Here is a 17,641-nt window from a genome sequence, read left to right as displayed (position 1 = left end):
TAAATGTGAGGATGATGGGAGGTTGTTGGAGATAGTTGGTGAGAGTGGAGGGAAGTGGTGAGCCAGTGTGGTAGGAAGTCACAGATTTCATCCATGAAGTGCTGAGATGGACGTCAATTGGCAGAGCTGGGGACGTTCCTTGGTGCATTCCTAGGTGTGTCCCTCGGTGTCCTAACTGACACATATATAGTCAGGACACTGAGAGACACATATAGGAATGCACCAAGGAACATGCCCATGCCCAGCTCTGTTAATTGGTTTTAATATGTGTGAAGTAGGTGTGTAGTTTGATTTGCCCATTCCCCATATTAGGGGAAAAGAGCCTTGGTGGTGAAGAACCTATGCCAGGAGGTGCATAGTTGTGGCTGAAGTTGTCACCTTTGTCCCATTCACTTGGACTATTGGGGCAGGTAACACTCACTGATGGGAACCAGAGAGAAGTGCAGGACTTGAACCCACAACTAATATACATATATTTGTCTTATAATGCATAAAACCCTTTGTATAGTTGATACCTCATTTTTATTCTTTCAGACTTCAGAAGATGGAAGTACAGAAGGGAATTTTTACAACTGAAGTCAGCCACATTGTTTTTACAACACATCAGTAAGGGGTGGTTGATCAAAAGAAAATTTACTGCCATGAAAAGTGCTTCACTTATCATTCAGAAGAATACTCGGAAATGGCTGGCACAAAAGAAATTTAGAGCAACAAAACATGCAATTTTGACTATTCAGAAGTATATAAAAGGAATGAATGCAAGAAAAAGATATGAATCTTTAAAACAGAAGAATCTGAGACCTTCCTCTAGGTACTCCACCTTTTCTGCATACAGCAGTGGGCACTATAGTATGAGCACGTCAGTATCTGACTTTAGCCTTGGTGCTACTTCTGTCACCAGTCCCTCAGATCTGCATAGTTTTGATATGGCTCTCATGTATGGTATTAATGGCCCTGCAAGTCGGCAGAGCTTTCTTGAAACTGAGGAATCAGGAATTGAGACTGACACAGAGAGCATAAATGAAGACACTGGAGAACCAAAACCAAAGGTACTAAAGAAGAGGGCACAACTTATGAAGATTCTTCAGCAGAGTCAGTGGCGTAATACTCGTGTAGAAGAGGTAGCAAGTGAAGAATCAGATGTTGACTCTAGTGACAGAGGGGATAGAGAAGTAACAAGTGATGATCAATCTAGTCCAGAGAGAACAATGCTTGAAAGAAAGTATTCAGCTATGAATGAAGGGCAGAAGTTAAAGGTTACTACTGTGTGTGGACTAAAGGATGCATCAGGAGTTCTGAAGAAATGTTCTCCTGAAAATCTTCAGTTGAATGTTGCTGATCGAAATGTCTCACTATTCTTCAAAGATGGAGTTTTGTCCTATAGACGAATACCTATGGTAAGGAGTATGTAAAGATAAACTGTCATGTATTTAGTATTTATAGGTATGGGTAGTTGGGTAAACAGCATTACTGAAGACTTCTTAAGGGATGTAGACATTCTGTTTTGCATAAGTCATAGTTCCAGCTTACTAAGCTAGGTTTATGTTTTTGGTTGATATTTTGTATTTAACTAGGCTATTTCTCTTATACATATTACCTTACCTTACCGTTGTGCCATATCCTCTTGGACTTCGGCAACCATGGAGCGCCACCGTTCACGGTCCCTAGTTACTTGTAACATCTGTGCTGGTTTGAGTTGTTTTCCCATCGCCCTCATCAGCCCGTCCATATACTTCTCCTTCTGCTTTCCTCTTGCTCTCCTTCCCTCCACCATTCCCATCATCACCACCTCTTTCAACCCTTCCCTCCTCATTATATGTCCTAAGAATTGCAACTGTCTTTTCCTTATTGTTGTCATCAATTCCCTATCTGTCTCCATTTCTCTCAATACTTCTTAATTTGTTTTCTTCGCTGTCCATGGTACTCTTAATACTCGTCTCCATATCCACATTTCTGCTGCTTCTAAGTTTTCCTGCAATTTTTTGCTGATTGTCCACGCTTCTGAACCATATAATAGTGTTGACCATATAAATGTTTTAACTGTTCTTCTCCTTATATCTGTAGACATTTTCTTGTTTGTTAAAACTCCTTTCATTTTCTGAAACATGCTTTTAGCTATCGCTATCCTTGATTTTATTTCTTTTTCACATCTACAATCTTCTGTCAATACGCTTCCCAGGTACGAAAATTTGGTTACTTGTTCTATTCTTCTCCCTGCTATTTGTACTTGCACTCTTGGTGGATCTGTTTTACTGGCCACTAGTATATTAGTTTTCTCCACATTTACATTTAAACCTTTCTCCTCACTAGCTCTTATGGTTACATTCAATAGATGTTGCAGTTTATCTTCTGAGTCAGCCACCAATACCATGTCATCAGCATATCTGATATGATTTATATTAAATCCTCCAATTTTAATCCCTACCATTCCCTCTAATTACCCTAAGGATCATCTCTCCATATAGATTAAATAAATCTGGAGACATAACACAGCCTTGACGCACTCCCCTCTTTATAGCTTGAAATAAATTCCAAAATACCAAAGGCTTTTTCCCCCTTTTCCCCCTTACACACTTTTTCCCCACACACTCCACTCCCTTCCCCCCCCCATCCTTCTTTTCTTGGCTCCTCCTGGATGACGGGTCATCCCTGCATCTTGCCCAAGACACAGCACATCCAGAGCAAGGCTGCTCCAATTAATTGGCAACCCCCCCTTCTTTGTCCCCCATGCAGAAAAAGAGAAGATGGGGAGAAATTCCTTTAGACTACATCAAAATATCATTCACTTGTACTCCCTAACCCACCCACCCACTCCCTTCCATGCATCACAGCATCATCCATACACAAGCATTTTCTACTCACCCCTATCTTCTGTCCTCTCCCATCCTTCCTCAACAGACATTTCCTTCTTTCCCAAAGCCCCTTTTACTCCATCCATCCATCTCATCCTTGGTTGCCCCCTCATATTCACTACATCCACCTCTGCCTTCCATGCTTCTTTTACTAATCTTTCTTCACTCATTCCATGTGCCCAAACCATACCAATACTTTTTTATCAACCCTATCTCCCAATTCCTTTTCCAACCCCAGCTCTCCTTCTTGCCTCCTCATTTCTCACTCTATTCAGCCTAGTAATTCCTACCATATTTCTCAGACATTTCATCTCAAACACATTTAAACTCTTCCTCTCTTATATTCCATGTTTCTGCCCCATACAGCGTTATAGGCACAATCACCCTTTCTCATGACACTTTTTAATTTCCCAAGACATTTACTTGTTCCTCTCAATCTACATTCTACCTCCACTCCTCTCTTTCCCACCACATTAGCGCCTAAGTATCTAAACCTATCCACTTCCTCCAGCTTCTCTCCTTTAACCACATCAATATGACTCAAATTCAGTTGGCTGCCAAACGTATGATTCATCATGCTACTTGTGTTATAAAATATAAAGTCACTGCTGTATTACTCATTCTCTTTTACTCTGAATAATAATAAACACAGAAAATGTGATTAAACCAGTTCACAGAATCCAGGGTTAACTCATGTACAACTGCAAAAATATATAATTAAGGTGCCAACACCAACATCCTCATATACCTACTTGCGCCTCATGACACCTACGTAGGCATCATTGTACTGAAATGGTTAATGCTCACTTCCAATTTGCTGACATCCTCTCCCCTTGTACATCTCATCACCTTACTTTTACCCACATTTATCTTCAACTTCTTTTGCATACTTTCCCAGACTCCATCACTAACTTAAATCCCTCCTCTGATCCTGCTACAAGTGCAGTGTTGTCAACAAACAACAACTGGCATATCTTCCATTTTTCTCCATTTTCTTTAACCATCTCCCTGTGGTGGGGGAAAAGAATACTGCCACCAAGTAATTCCACTTGGATCGTAAGAGGCGAGAAGAAAGGGACAGGAATTGGGACTAGGCATCCTTCTCCTTGTAGCCCCACAGGGGACATTCCTAAAAAAAAAGCAAAGGCATAAGAGGGTCTGGGAGTTTTCCGATCAGCACCCTAAGGTTTGGGTCTTTTAATGTGCATGGATGTGGTACAGATGAGAGTAAAAGGGAAGAGATAGGTAGTATGTTTGTGAGAAGAAAGTTGGATGTGTTGGCTTTGAGTGAAACTAAGCTGAAAGGGAAGGGCGAGTGTAAGTTTGGGAGTGTAAGTGGGAGGTTATCAGGAGTGAAGAGAGGGCGAGGGAGGGAAGAGGTGGCTATACTAGTAAGTGAAGAGATAGGTAAACGTGTAGTGGAGTGGAAGGAGGTTTCCTCAAGGATAATGTGAATGAAGGTGAAACTGGGAAAGGAGATGTGGGTTTTTGTAAGTGCATATGGGCCTGGCAGTGAGAAGAGCGTAGAAGAAAGGGAGGCTTTTTGGATAGATTTAAATGAGTGGATAGAGGATTTAGGGAGAAATATCAATGTAATAGTACTGGGAGACCTTAATGCTAGGGTAGGAAATGATCCAATTGATGGAGTGGTTGGGAAATGTGGAGTTCCAGGAAAGAATCATAGTGGAGAGTTGATGGTGGAAATGTGTCTAGAAAGAGAGTTGATGATAGCAAATACAGTGTTTCGGAAGAAAGTGAAGCATAAGTACACATGGGAGAGGGTGGTGGATGGAAGGGTGGTAGAGTGTTAATGGACTATGTAGTGGTAAATAGGATTATGATAGGAAGAGTTAAGAATGTACATGTGCTAAGGTGGAGAGAGTACGAGAATATCAGATCATATTTTGGTGGAAGGTAAGTTGAGAGTGGAGGATAGATGGAGAAAGAGGAAAGGGACAAAAGGTAGGGAAGTGCTTAGAGTGAACTCTTTAAATGAAAAGGAAAAGGAGAAGGAGTACAAGAAGAAGCTGAAGGAGGAGTGGGAGGGAGTGAAGGATAGAGTAAAGCTAGGTGTGGAGGAGGAATGGGGATGGTTGAAGGAGGGAGTCACAAAGTGTGCAAAGATGGTGTGTGGAACAAGAGGGACAGGAGGAAATAGAAGGAAGGGTAGTAAATGGTGGGATGAGGAAACAAAGAAGGTTGTAGAAGAGAAGAAGCGAGCTTTCACAGATTGGTTACAAAATAGGACGAGGGAGTTATATGAGAGTTACAAAGAAAAGAAAAGAGAAGTAAAGCAAAAGGTAAAGGAGGCAAAGAGGAGAGCAGATGTGAAATGGGGTAAGAGTATGACAGAAATTTTGAAAGTAATAAAAAGATGTTTTGGGAAGAAATTAAGAGAGGAAGAGGAGGCGAATCAAGTAGAGAAGAAAAGGTAAAAGGTGCAGATGGAGAGATGATAATGGAAGAGAAGGCAGTAAGGGGAAGATGGGCAGAATATTTTAGGGAGTTGCTAAATGTGAAGGAGGATAGAGAGGGAAAGATAGCTGCAGTGGGAAATGCTAAGAAAATGAGAGTGATGAGTGAGAAAAATGGAGGAGAGATAAGGAAGGATGAAGTGAAGGCAGTTGTTAAGATGATGAAAGCAGGTAAGGCACCTGGTCTGGATGGATGCCATGCAGAATGGCTAAAAAAAAGGAGGTACAGTGATGGTGGACTGGCTGGTGAGGTTATTTAATGTATGCTGGAGAGAGGGTAGAGTGCCGTAAGACTGGAGTGCCTGTATAGTTCCACTTTACAAGGGAAAAGGGGACAAGTGTGAATGTATTAGTTTCAGAGGGATTAGCTTGTTAAGTGTAGTTGGGAAGGCTTATGGGAGGATCTTGATTGAGAGGATTAGGAGAGGAACAGAGGGAGTAATTGGTGAGGAACAGAGTGGATTTAGGATGGGTAGAGGTTGTGTAGATCAGATTTTTGTGGTAAGACAGATATGTGAGAAAGCTATAGGAAAGGGGAAGGATGTTTTTTGGGCCTTTATGGACCTGGAAAAGGCTTACAACAGGATAGACAGAAAGGCACTGTGGGAGGTTTTGTGGATATATGGGATAGAAGGAAAGCTTCTGGGAGCTGTCAAGAGTTTTTATGAGAGTAGTAGAACTTGTGTCAGGATTAGAAATGGAGAGAGACTGGTTCGAGGTAAAGGTGGGACTTCGTCAAGGATGTGTTATGTCGCCCTGGCTGTTCAACTTATACATGGATGGGGTAGTGCGAGAGGTAAATGCAAGGGTAGTGGGTCAGTGATTGGAGATGGTTAAAGAAAATGGAGAAAAGTGGAAGGTGAGCCAGCTGTAGTTTCCGGACGACACTGCGCTTGTGGCAGGATCGGAGGAGGGATTGAGGAAGTTGGTGACAGAGTTTGGGAGAGTGTGTGATTGAAGAAAGCTGAAGATAAATATGGGTAAAAGTAAGGTGATGAGATGTACAAGGGGTGAAAGTGGCAGTAGACTGGAAGTGAGTATTAAGGGAGAGCGACTGAAGGAAGTGGATAGTTTAAGGTACTTGGATGCAAATGTGGCAGGAAAAGGTGGAGTGGAGGTGGAGGTAGAATGTAGATTGAGAGAAGCGAGTAAATGTCTTGGTGGAATAAAAAGTGTAATGAGGAATAGACATTTGGGATTGGATGCTAAGAGGAGACTGTATGAAGGAGTGATTGTGCCAACAGCACTGTATGGGGCAGAAACATGGAACATAAGAGAGGAAGATAGAAGGAGTTTGAAGGTGTTGGAGATGAGGTGTCTGAGAAGTATGATAGGGGTTACTATGCTGGATAGAGTGAGAAATGAGGAGGAGAACGGGGGTGGAAAGGGAGTTGGGAGATAGGTTTGATGAAAGAGTATTAGGATGGTTTGGACACATGGAAAGAGTGAGTGAAGAAAGACTAGTAAAAGAGGTATGGAAGGCAGATGTGGGGGGAGTGAAGATGAAGGGATGTCCTAGGATGAGGTGGATGGATGGGGTGAAGGGGGCTTTGGGGAAGAGGGGAATGTCTGTTGAGGAAGGACGTGAGAGGACAGAAGACAGGAGTGAATGGAGAATGATTGTATATGGATGATGTTGTGATGCATGAGGTGGAATGGGTGGGGGGATGGCGGGTGAGGTAGTATGTGTGAGCAAATTTTGACTCAGCCTGAAGGGATTTCTCCCCGTCTTCTCCTTTTATGCATGGGGGGATGGAGAGGGGGGGTCGCCAATTGAATGAAGCATCCTTGCTGTGGATGTGCTGTGTCTTGGGATAGGGCAGTGGACAAGGTGCAGGGATGACCCGTCATCCAGGAGGTGCTAAGGTAAGAGGGAGGGTGGAGGGGTGTGGAGTGTATTGAGGGATGGAATGGGTGGGAATGATTTTATGCCTTTTCCTTTTTGGCTACCTCCCTTGTAAGGGGGAAAAAGCCTTGGTATATGTATCTCCAATCCCTGACTTATTACCCTGGCATTTGCCTCTCACACCACCCATCCATTTACCGTATTTTCCGGCATATAGTGCACGACTTTTTTCTGTTGGAAGGGCCTAAAAATGGGGGGTGCGCATTATCTATGGCCTACGATAAAAATTCTGCGGCTGTGTGTGTAATTTTTTCACAACAACGTGACGATGTTGGCCGTCACAAAGTCGGGACGGCACACTTCTCCGTGACGTTCCGTGAGAACAAGAAGAACAGCCATGGTGACATGAAAGAATATGCCAGCATGGGCTACCGTATATAAATATTTGGTATAGGTAGGTATCTATCGAATCTTATTTTTCATGTTTAAATAGGCCTAAACACCATGAAACATGATCAATATTCATGATATTTGCCCATGTTCACAGCATCCTAGTTTGAATTTTTATGTTGGCTTTGTTGCTTCACTTTAGGTATGGTACAAATTCCGTTGCGGCCGTTCATAAACTCGTGTCAAACACCTGACTACAACACCCTCTTTCGGGAGTTATATTAACTAAACGTCACCTCGATGAGAGACTGTCTTATTTCACCACTGTCATTGCAGGTTCAAAGCTAAAATGAAACAGTCTGTAGTTTGTTTCAGTATTAAATATAAAATGGTAAAGACGAATTATTTCCTCAAGATATAAAATGAACATTCTGTAAAAATCCCAAAATTTTTCTGTATATTTTACTTTCAATAAACTTTTTTAGATCATATTTCCTACAAACTATTTAAGCTACAAAGTAATAAGGGACCAACGAACAACATGAGTCATATACCGGTACATGTAGTTTCGACTTTTTCTTAGTTGTGTTGTGATTGATGCCTAAAACACTTAATTTAGTGACAAATCAACAGATTTCCCAGCGGTGGCTCTAGCCAATGAAAAATACTTCTCCATGTAACCTCATTCACATTATATAAATACCGAGGTAAAACTGCGTTATAGACAAATGCGATCGGGCATGCGCGCTATACGTCGGTGCGCACTATCTGTGTACTGAGATAACGAAGTGCATGGGTGCGCATTATAACCCGATGCGCATTTTAAGCCGGAAAATACGGTACCCATTGAACAGCCATGGTGACATGACATCCCTAGCAAAGTTCCACCCTTACCCCAAACCACACACTCTCCATTCCTGATTCTAACATAGACTCTACTACTCTCGTAAAAACTCTTGACTGCTCTTAACATTTTTCCTCCTATCCCATATATCTACAAAACCTTCCACAATGCCTTCCTGTCTACCCTGTCATAAGCCTTTTCCAAATCAATAAAGGTAAAAAAAAACATCCTTACATTTTCCCAAAGCTTTCTCACATATCTGCCTTACCACAAAAATCTGATCCAAGCAACCCCGACCTGTCATAAACCCACACTGTTCCTCACCAATTACTACTCCCTCAGTTCCACTCCTAATCCTCCCTTTTTTAGACACTCCGCATAACACCCATCTAACCCAGGTGCCTTACCTGCTCTCATCATTTTAATAACTGCTTTCACCTCATCTTTTCTTATTTCTCTCCTGTTTTCCCACTGCAACTACCTTTCCTTCCTTATAAGGGGGAAAAAGACTTTTGTATATAGATTTTATAGTTACAGTGATGGGCTATTGTTGTTAGGTCATACACATGTGAAAACTTTGATGTACTCTGGGTTTAGTGTGGGGAGTTTGTTCATGAACAAGTTGTTGATTGGCAGACTTAGCACCATTTGAGGATGAAGCCAAAACTGTTGGTGATAGTAATGCCCCTTGGGGGATGCCATTCAGTCTTTTGATCCCTGATTGATGATTGTTCTGAGATACTCTGCATTCTCAACCAGCTAGGAAGTTTGTTAATCATTTCTGTAGTTGCACGTATCAGTTTCTATTATTTTGGATTGTGAAGAAATGCAAGTGAAACATCGTGAATTCAATATAGTGATGTTCTAGGATAGTACCTGGTCTCTGGAGTGTCGCTAAAATAAACTCACAATGTGTTGCCTGTATTTCTCCACCATCTAAATGTGCCCATATATCAAGATAAATGTTCTGCATTATCAGTAATAGTGTTTACTACAACTAGAACAATTATAATTAATGTACCTTGTAGCATATATTGTTTTATTATTAAAAAGAAGGTATACCAAGATGTTTAGAAAATAATTCTTATGTCTTTATTTTCAGGTCGCCATCAAATTCCATACCCGTCGCACCTGCCTGCCATATTCTTATCATATGCCCTTCCAGGAGCTGCCACAAGGCTTTCTAGATGCTTTTAATTGAATATTTACTTACCCTGTCATCTCTTAAAAACCCATATACATTTCTTATGGTGATATTACATAGGTATGAATAGAATTCCTTTTACAATCTTTTGACTCTATGTACGTGGTCAACATTGAATTATCATGCTCAAGTTTGATGGAGTTAGTCTAAATCTGAAAGGGGAAATTAACATACCTCTGGCAGCTTAGTATGTGACATTCCCTAGCCATTCCTTTTGTATTAAAAATTTGTGATAAAAGAAATAATAGGTAGTTATTCTGAGCAAATGTTTAAGACATGAATGTGTTGATGTAACTTGATATAATGTTTAATACAACTTTCCATATACATATCATTTTGCATAATAAATCTAGAAATATTAGTAATCATGAAAAAATACATTGGCAGTATCTAGAGAAATGTGATATCTGTTTCTGGTGCAGAATCCTGGTGAGATGGGAAGGAAATGTGACTACTTCTAAGGTCTTTTTACTCTTTTTTGTAAATGTAGAAAGAAGAACACAGTTCGTGTTATTTGAGAAATTGTTGGAAGTGGCTCTAGCAGTCCTTTCACTTTTTCTTCTTTAACTGGTATGCCATAACCTGCAAAGTAAGGCAGCTAGGAATGGGAAGCAGAAATCCTCACCTCTTTCATTCTTACCTTGCTCATACCTTTCACTTCATCCAGCTTTAAAAATATGAAAATTGTACCTTGTTTCTCTCCCAGAAGTACTGCTAGTTCATCCCAAGTGCACCCCTCTCATGGAACAGGTCATTGCCCTTGTTCATATGTTCTTCAGTTCATTGTTTCTTTCACATGCAATTTTGCTCACTTGGCATCCTGATTAGAAGCTCTTTCATTGTGTTTGTTAATATCTTCCATGGTCCTCTCATAAAACACATTTTAGCAGAACTCTTCCATCTGTGTTTTGCAGTATTCACTAAATCCTTTGACCATTTTACTCTGATGTTGACGTGTTCCATGAAAGGGATATGCTTGGGAACTAGAAGTATTGTTGGGGAAGAAATGTGGCGACGATGATTTGGTTTAATGTCGCAAATTCCCCTTATTTGGATGCTAGGATGGTACCCCTTACAGAGGACTTTGTAGTGCTAGATACAATGAACTATGCCCTTGGTCCCACTCACTGGTGGCAAGGAGTGAAAGGGATGAGTGTAGTGGTATTAGTAGGGGTGAGGATTTCTCTGATGCCTACTCATCTTGCTTTGTGGATAATTGCATATAAGTTGAAAAGAAAGAAGGAAAAGAAAATCAAAGAACTTCCAGGACATAAAAATCTTCCATTATATCTGAGCAGCTATAATGTACTTACAGGATATGTATGACTGTGTGATATGTGTATGCACAATTTATATTGGTAATTTTTAACAGTGATGCCATAATACTCTAGTCACTGTTGCATTTGATAGCTTTATAGGAAATGAAACTTAAAAAAAATATAATTTTGGCCTACTTTGCTTTAGGTACATTTTTAAGTTCAGTTTATTTTCATTGGTGCTTATGTTCCATATATATGTATATGTATGTATGTATATATATATATATATATATATATATATATATATATATATATATATATACACACACACATGCAAGAATATACATATACACACTTTTACAGGAAACCAAACTAACACCTCAGACCATGCTGCCCATATTCATTGAGTACACCCTAAACAGGAAAGACAAAACACATCACAAATCTGGGCTAATTCACAAGAGCTCTTCTTTGAGACAAACTAAATAGATACAGACACCACAACAGAACTAATCATCATCCAGACATAAATAAAAAACACAGGATATGATATTACAAACAAGTACCTACCACTCTCCATGTATATTGTGAATTGTGTTACACAAACACATATAATATACATATATATATATATATATATATATATATATATATATATATATATGTATATATATATATATATATATATATATATATATATATATATATATATATATATACATATATATATATATATATATATATACACTATGTATGTATGTATGCATATGTCTGTTGAGGAAGAATGGGAGAGGACAGAAGACGGGTGAATGGAGAATGGTTGTATATGGATGGTGCTGTGATGCATAAGGTGGAATGGGCGGGGGATGGATGGGGGGTGAGGGAGTATGTGTGAGAAATAATTTGTTGCAGCCTTAAGGGATTTCTTCCTGTACTCTCCTTTTCTGCGTGAGAAGACTGAGAGGAGGGGTCACCGATTTAATGAAGCGGCCTTGCTGTGGATGTGCTGTGTCTTATGACACTGCTTCTGACTCAGGGTAGTGGGCGAGATGCAGGGATGACCCATCATCCAGGAGGTGCCAAGATAAGAGGGAGGGAAGAGGGAGATACACTTACACATGTGTCTGAATGCATTGGAGAAATTACTGGATGTTTTCTTATGTGGGTGGGTATTTCAAAAGTTTAATTATACTAGTTCTCAAGCAAGATAAATTTTCAAGCAAGATAAATTTTCATCATACTTGTATATTTATTTATTTATTTATTTAGGAAACTATCATGTTTGGGTTATGGACATACAAAGTGTACATAGAATAATCAGTATTTAGTACATGAACATAATTGTATTTACCTAATTGTAGTATACAGGAAAGGAGCAATGCTTGTTAGATCCTGTCTCCTACTCTCCAGTTTGTCATACCTAACCTCAAATTGATAACTACCTATATGATGTGAGTGTGAGTGTTTATATGTGCATTTTTTTCTCATATAATGTGCAGTTACCCAACATAGTTCTGCCTATATATGTCATAAGAATTTCTATAACAGTAATGCTAAGAATAATAATAAAAATTGTATTGTTAGAGTCATGTAAATTCAAACACAGGATCCTTTGGTCAAAGCAATACAGTTTGGCACAGCTCTTCCACAATAGGGCTTGACAACAAGAGCTGGGTTACCCCCATCTCTTCATAGTGTAACAACCCTTTCCTCATCCCCTGAAATTATAAGGCAGATGAGAAAAACATCTCTTCAGGTCAAATCACCCCTTCATCCATTTACAGTATTCCTCCATTTACTCCTATCTTTTGTGCACTCTCCTCTTCTCAATAGTCATTTCATATACATCCAAACCTTCCTTCACCCCATCCATTCATCTTATTCTTGGTCTTCCTGTTTAATTCATTCTGTTTACTTCTGCTTTCCATAGTCCCAATACTAGTTGTTTTGTGTTCATTCTTTACATATGCCCAAACCACCTGAACAGCCTTTGTTGTACCCTGTCAGACAGACTCCTTCCCACCCCCACATTTCTTACTGTCTATTTTTGCAACACCTATATTTCTATGTATGAGAAATTTGACGCAGCCTGAGAGGATTTCTCCCCATCTCCTTTTCTGCATGAGGGGACGGAGAGGGGGTGTCGCTGAATTAATGAAGCGGCCTAGCTGTGGATATGCTGTGTCTTACGACACTGTTTCTGACCCAGGGCAGTGGACAGGATGCAGGGATGACCCATCATCCAGGAGGTGCCAAGATGAGAGAGAGGGAGGAGGGTGGAGGTGAGTGGAATATGTAGGGGATGGAATGGATGGGAGTGGTTTCTATGCCTTTTTCTTTTTGGCTACCCCCCGTGTAAGGGGGAAAAAGCCTTCAGTATATACATATACCAAAGGCTTTTTCCCCCTTACACGGGGGGTAGCCAAAAAGAAAAAGTCATAGAAATCACTCCCACCCATTTCATTTCCCATATATTCCACTCCCCTCCACCCTCCTCCCTCCCTCCTATCTTGGCACCTCCCAGATGATGGGCTATCCCTGCATCCTGTCCACTGCCCTGGGTCAGAAGCAGTGTCGCAAGACACAGCACATCCACAGCAAGGCCGCTTCATAAATTCAGCGACCCCCCCTCTCTGTCCCCTCATGCAGGAAAGGAAAAGATGGGGAGGAATCCCTTTGGGCTGCGTCAAATTTTTTCTCATACTGTACATACTTCCTCACCCCCCATCCCCCACCCACTCCCCCTCATGCATCTCAGCCTCATCTATACACAACCCTTCTCCATTCACCCCTATCTTCTGTCCTCTCCCGTCCTTCCTCTACAGACATTCCTCTCTTTTGTAAAGCGTTTGGTATATGTATGTATATTTCTATCTCATCATATCTTATTGCACCAGATAGCCAGCCATTCAAGTGTTCTTTGGTTAATATTGACTAGGTCGGTGTCCACTAGGTCAGGTGAAAGTTGACAGGAGCTTAGGGCATGGTCATTGTTCTGTACAGCTTCTCTGCACTCACAGGATGACTCGGTCTTGAGGCTCCGTTTAACCAAATTGTCACCAGTTCTTGTGACTCTGGATCTTGCTCTATTGAGTGCGGACCACTCTTATCTTGGCAGTATGTGTATATATATATATATATATATATATATATATATATATAATATACACCCACACACCCACACCAAGGCCTCTTCCCCCTTATAAAGGAGGTAGTCAGTCAAGGCAGCATGCACACCTACCTATTTCTGGAACACATCATTTCAAAAGACATGAACAAATGTCTCCTCTTTGTCTTGTTTTCTGAGTCTCTTTCATACAACATCATGGGTACAATCATTCCTTTATACAACCTTCCCTGCAAGCATCCCTAAATATAAATTTCTTGTTGAACTTGTTATTTCACCCAAACTCATATGAATCCTTTATTCACCCCATCCCTATACATCTATCTATATACCAAGGGGTTCTTCCCAATGGGAGCTATGTCAGAGGCATGTATCCACCACCATATACATATTGAACAATTATAGTGACATCCTACAGCCCTGATACAGCTTCAGAAATTGTATTTGAATAGAATGCTGTTGAATGTGAGGAGTTGTTTGTGTGACGTGATGTGAGATGTAGGTGGGTTTGAGGGCTTTTCCATTGAATTGTGTTTGTCATTCACATGTGCTGCTGTATAAGATGGATTTTTGTTTCTGAGTATAGATGTACTGTTGGTGTTATTTTGGTGCAGCCAGTTATTATTCACAATGTTTTATTTTGTCCTGTTTTTAGGCTGTCTTTGTTTATTTTCTTATATGTATGTTACCATGCTTTGAATACATAATTGAGTATAGTTATTCTGAGTTGCTTATATACAGCTATTAGTTTCTTTCCACTCTAGATTTTGTTCTTGTAACTGCTCAAGTATGTTCAGTTTCATATTTCCCTTCAGTGTGAGGTATTTATTGTGTCAGGTGAAGGTCAGATGTGTATTATGTATGAGAAAGATTTTTGTCCACTGGGAGAGGTTGACCAATTAGTCTGACCATTAGGTGTTTCTTAGATTCATGGAAATCAGGCATTTACACCTAATTAAGGTAAGAATTCTGTCATTTCATTTGGTTTATTTTTTTATATTGTTTTTGTTGCAAATTCTGCAGTAAAGATGTGGATTTACGCTTAAGGTTATGTTGTAGGAATTCTTTATGCGGTATATTAAAATGGTGGCATATTGTTAGGAAATTGTAATGGAGATTTATGTAATACATGTTATGTAAGAGTTGACAGCATATGTATATGTATGTATGTATGTATAATTTGGCTGGCTACCTCCCATAGAAGAGGGAGAGGCCTTTTGGTATAAGTATGTAAGTAAAGTGCTTTTAATCGAAGAATTGGCAAGGCAAAATGAGTTGTATAGCCCTGTTGTCAAGTGACATCTACTGGTAAACACCAGGGATGGGACCAATATACCTGTTTGTGGTGGTCCTACAAGATAGACAGCAGAACTGTCCATTTTCAAAACCTAGCAACTTTCTTATAGGATGTGCAGCCCTAAAAGGCTAACATGCAGTGGTTAGACTTGGCCTAAGATCTCTTTCTATCAACTTCAACTGTATTTCTTACACCTTGTGACAAGTGGAGAACTTATAACCAGCAGCTGCTCCTCTCATACTATGCTGGTGTCACAGAAACAGGTCCACACAAGTACAACACAGACACCAGTCCAAAGATTCTTCTAAGAGAGATGCCCAAGTACAGTTGCCAGCTGCTCTAGGGCTGCAGGTTTCCAGTCAGTGAAACTTTGGGCAACAATAATTATTTTTGTAATAGTAGGGATAGTGCAAGTGGAAGAAAGTGTTTGTTTTTGTTTGCTTATTTATATATATTTTTACCTGTGAACTCTGGTGTTGAAGGCTAACCATACCATACCATATATCAAAAGGCATTTTCCTGCATATAAGGGGGGGGGGGTGAGTCAAAGCTTATACCCACCTTTCACCCATTGTGCATCTATCAAAAAATCCATTTGCTGTCATTTTTAGTTTAGCTCCTAATGGATGAAAGGTCATCCATGTCCCCTGCCCAATGCTTGGCTAGGTGCTGTCTTGCTGTATTGCCTCTGAAGGCTGCCAAGCCCCAAAAGGTGATTTACTTTATGAAAAGCATGAGGGAGAACAGCAGTATCTCTCCCATGCTAACTGCCTTGCTTAGCAGGTAATGGCATAATGTTTAAGTTGAAAGCATTGTCCATTATTCTTACAAAAATAATATGCTTTGGACATTTTCATTTTTAATATTTTGTTAGTTATATTGATACTGAAGTTATGAATATGGTATCAAAACATGTGAATAATGATTGTTTTTATTGTTAACATTCATCTTTTTTCATGGTAGTTGTAGGATCATCAGACATCTTGATTTATATGTACACATTAAGGAATTGTCTTTCTGAAATCACTAATTTTTAAGGTTTTGAATGAGAGTATTGTTTATACTAAGTTTTGAAAGTTATATTGTGATTTTCTCCATAGAAATTCTTGAAGTACATCTGAGGTAGAAATGACTTTTATACACTATGAACTGTATTACTATTAAAAGAGGTTATATTAAAGTTCCTTGTCAATGTGAAAGTGACATTTATATTTTCAAAACATTAATCAGAAGTATCTTGAAGTACTGGATGTGTTTTCTATTTTGGACCACGAAGATATGGGTTCACAAATAGAACAAATGTAATGGCATCTTGTCTCTAATGCTGCAATCCCAGTTGCTTAAAAGATGTCCCTATAATTTTGTATGAGTTAATTCATAAAATAATATGGATGGGGTGGTGTGGGAGGTAAATGTCAGGGTAATGGGTAATTGGAGATGGTTAAAGAAAACAGAGAAAAGTGGGAGGTGAGCCAGTTGTTGTTTGCTAATGACACTGCACTTGTGGCAGGGTCAGAGGGGGGATTAAGGAAGTTGGCAACAGAGTATAGGAAGGTATATGATAGGAAAAAGTTGAAGGTAAATGTGGGTAAAAGCAAGGTGATGAGATGTACAAGGGGAGAGGATGGTAGTGAGTTGGAAGTAAATCTTAAAGGAGAGAGGCTGGAGGAAGTGGATAGCTTTAGGTATTTGGGATTGCATGTGGCAGGAAAGGGAAGATTGGAGGTGGAGGTAAGTTATAGATTGAGAGAAGTAGGTAAATGCCTTGGGGGATTAAAAAGTGTCATGAGAAATAAGTATCTGGGAATAGATGCTAAGAGGAGAGAGTATGAAGGGTTGATTGTGTTGATGGTATGTGTATGGGCCAAAGACTTGGATTTTAAGAGAGGCAGAGGGTAAAAGTTTCAATGTGTTTGAGATGATATGTCTGAGAAGTATGGTAGGGATGACTAGGTTGGATAGAGTGAGAAATGAGGAGAGCAGGAGTGGAAAAGGAGATAGCAGATAGGGCTGATGAAAGAGTATTGGGATGGTTTGGATGCATGGGAAGGATGAGTGAAGAAAGATTAGTGTAAGAGGTGTGGAAGGCAGAGGTGGAAGGAGTTAACTTGAGAAGATGAGATGGATGGATGGGGTGAAGGAGGCTTTGAGGAAGAGGGGAATGTCTGTTGAGCATGGGAGAAGGCAAGAGATATGGATGAGTGGAAAGTGGCTATGTATAGATTATACTGTTATGCAAGATAGGGAGGTGGTGGGGGAAGGGGGTAGGGGCTGTTTATGTGTGAATGAAATTTTGATGCAGCCAAAGGTATTTTTCCCCATATCTTTTTCTGCATGAGGGGGTGGAG

General features: G+C 40.1%; 1 protein-coding gene across 2 annotated transcripts in view; it reads left to right on the top strand.

Moving 5' to 3' along the window:
* The window catches only part of LOC143037423 (unconventional myosin-XIX-like), a 65,542-nt gene extending 52,503 nt beyond the window's left edge, over positions 1–13,039 (top strand). For both annotated transcript variants that reach the window (XM_076205588.1, XM_076205586.1), the window contains 2 exons: positions 535–1,397; positions 9,509–13,039. In XM_076205588.1, coding sequence (XP_076061703.1) covers positions 535–1,397; positions 9,509–9,607 — 962 coding nt within the window. In that variant the 3' untranslated portion in view covers positions 9,608–13,039. The remainder of the gene's footprint in view (positions 1–534; positions 1,398–9,508) is intronic.
* The last annotated feature ends 4,602 nt before the right edge of the window (positions 13,040–17,641 follow it).

Source organism: Oratosquilla oratoria, chromosome 22 (assembly GCF_046742065.1).
Source record: "Oratosquilla oratoria isolate Oo_2021 chromosome 22, ASM4674206v1, whole genome shotgun sequence".
Classification (NCBI taxonomy): Eukaryota; Metazoa; Arthropoda; class Malacostraca; order Stomatopoda; family Squillidae; genus Oratosquilla; species Oratosquilla oratoria.
This window is presented reverse-complemented; position numbering and strand designations above follow the sequence as displayed.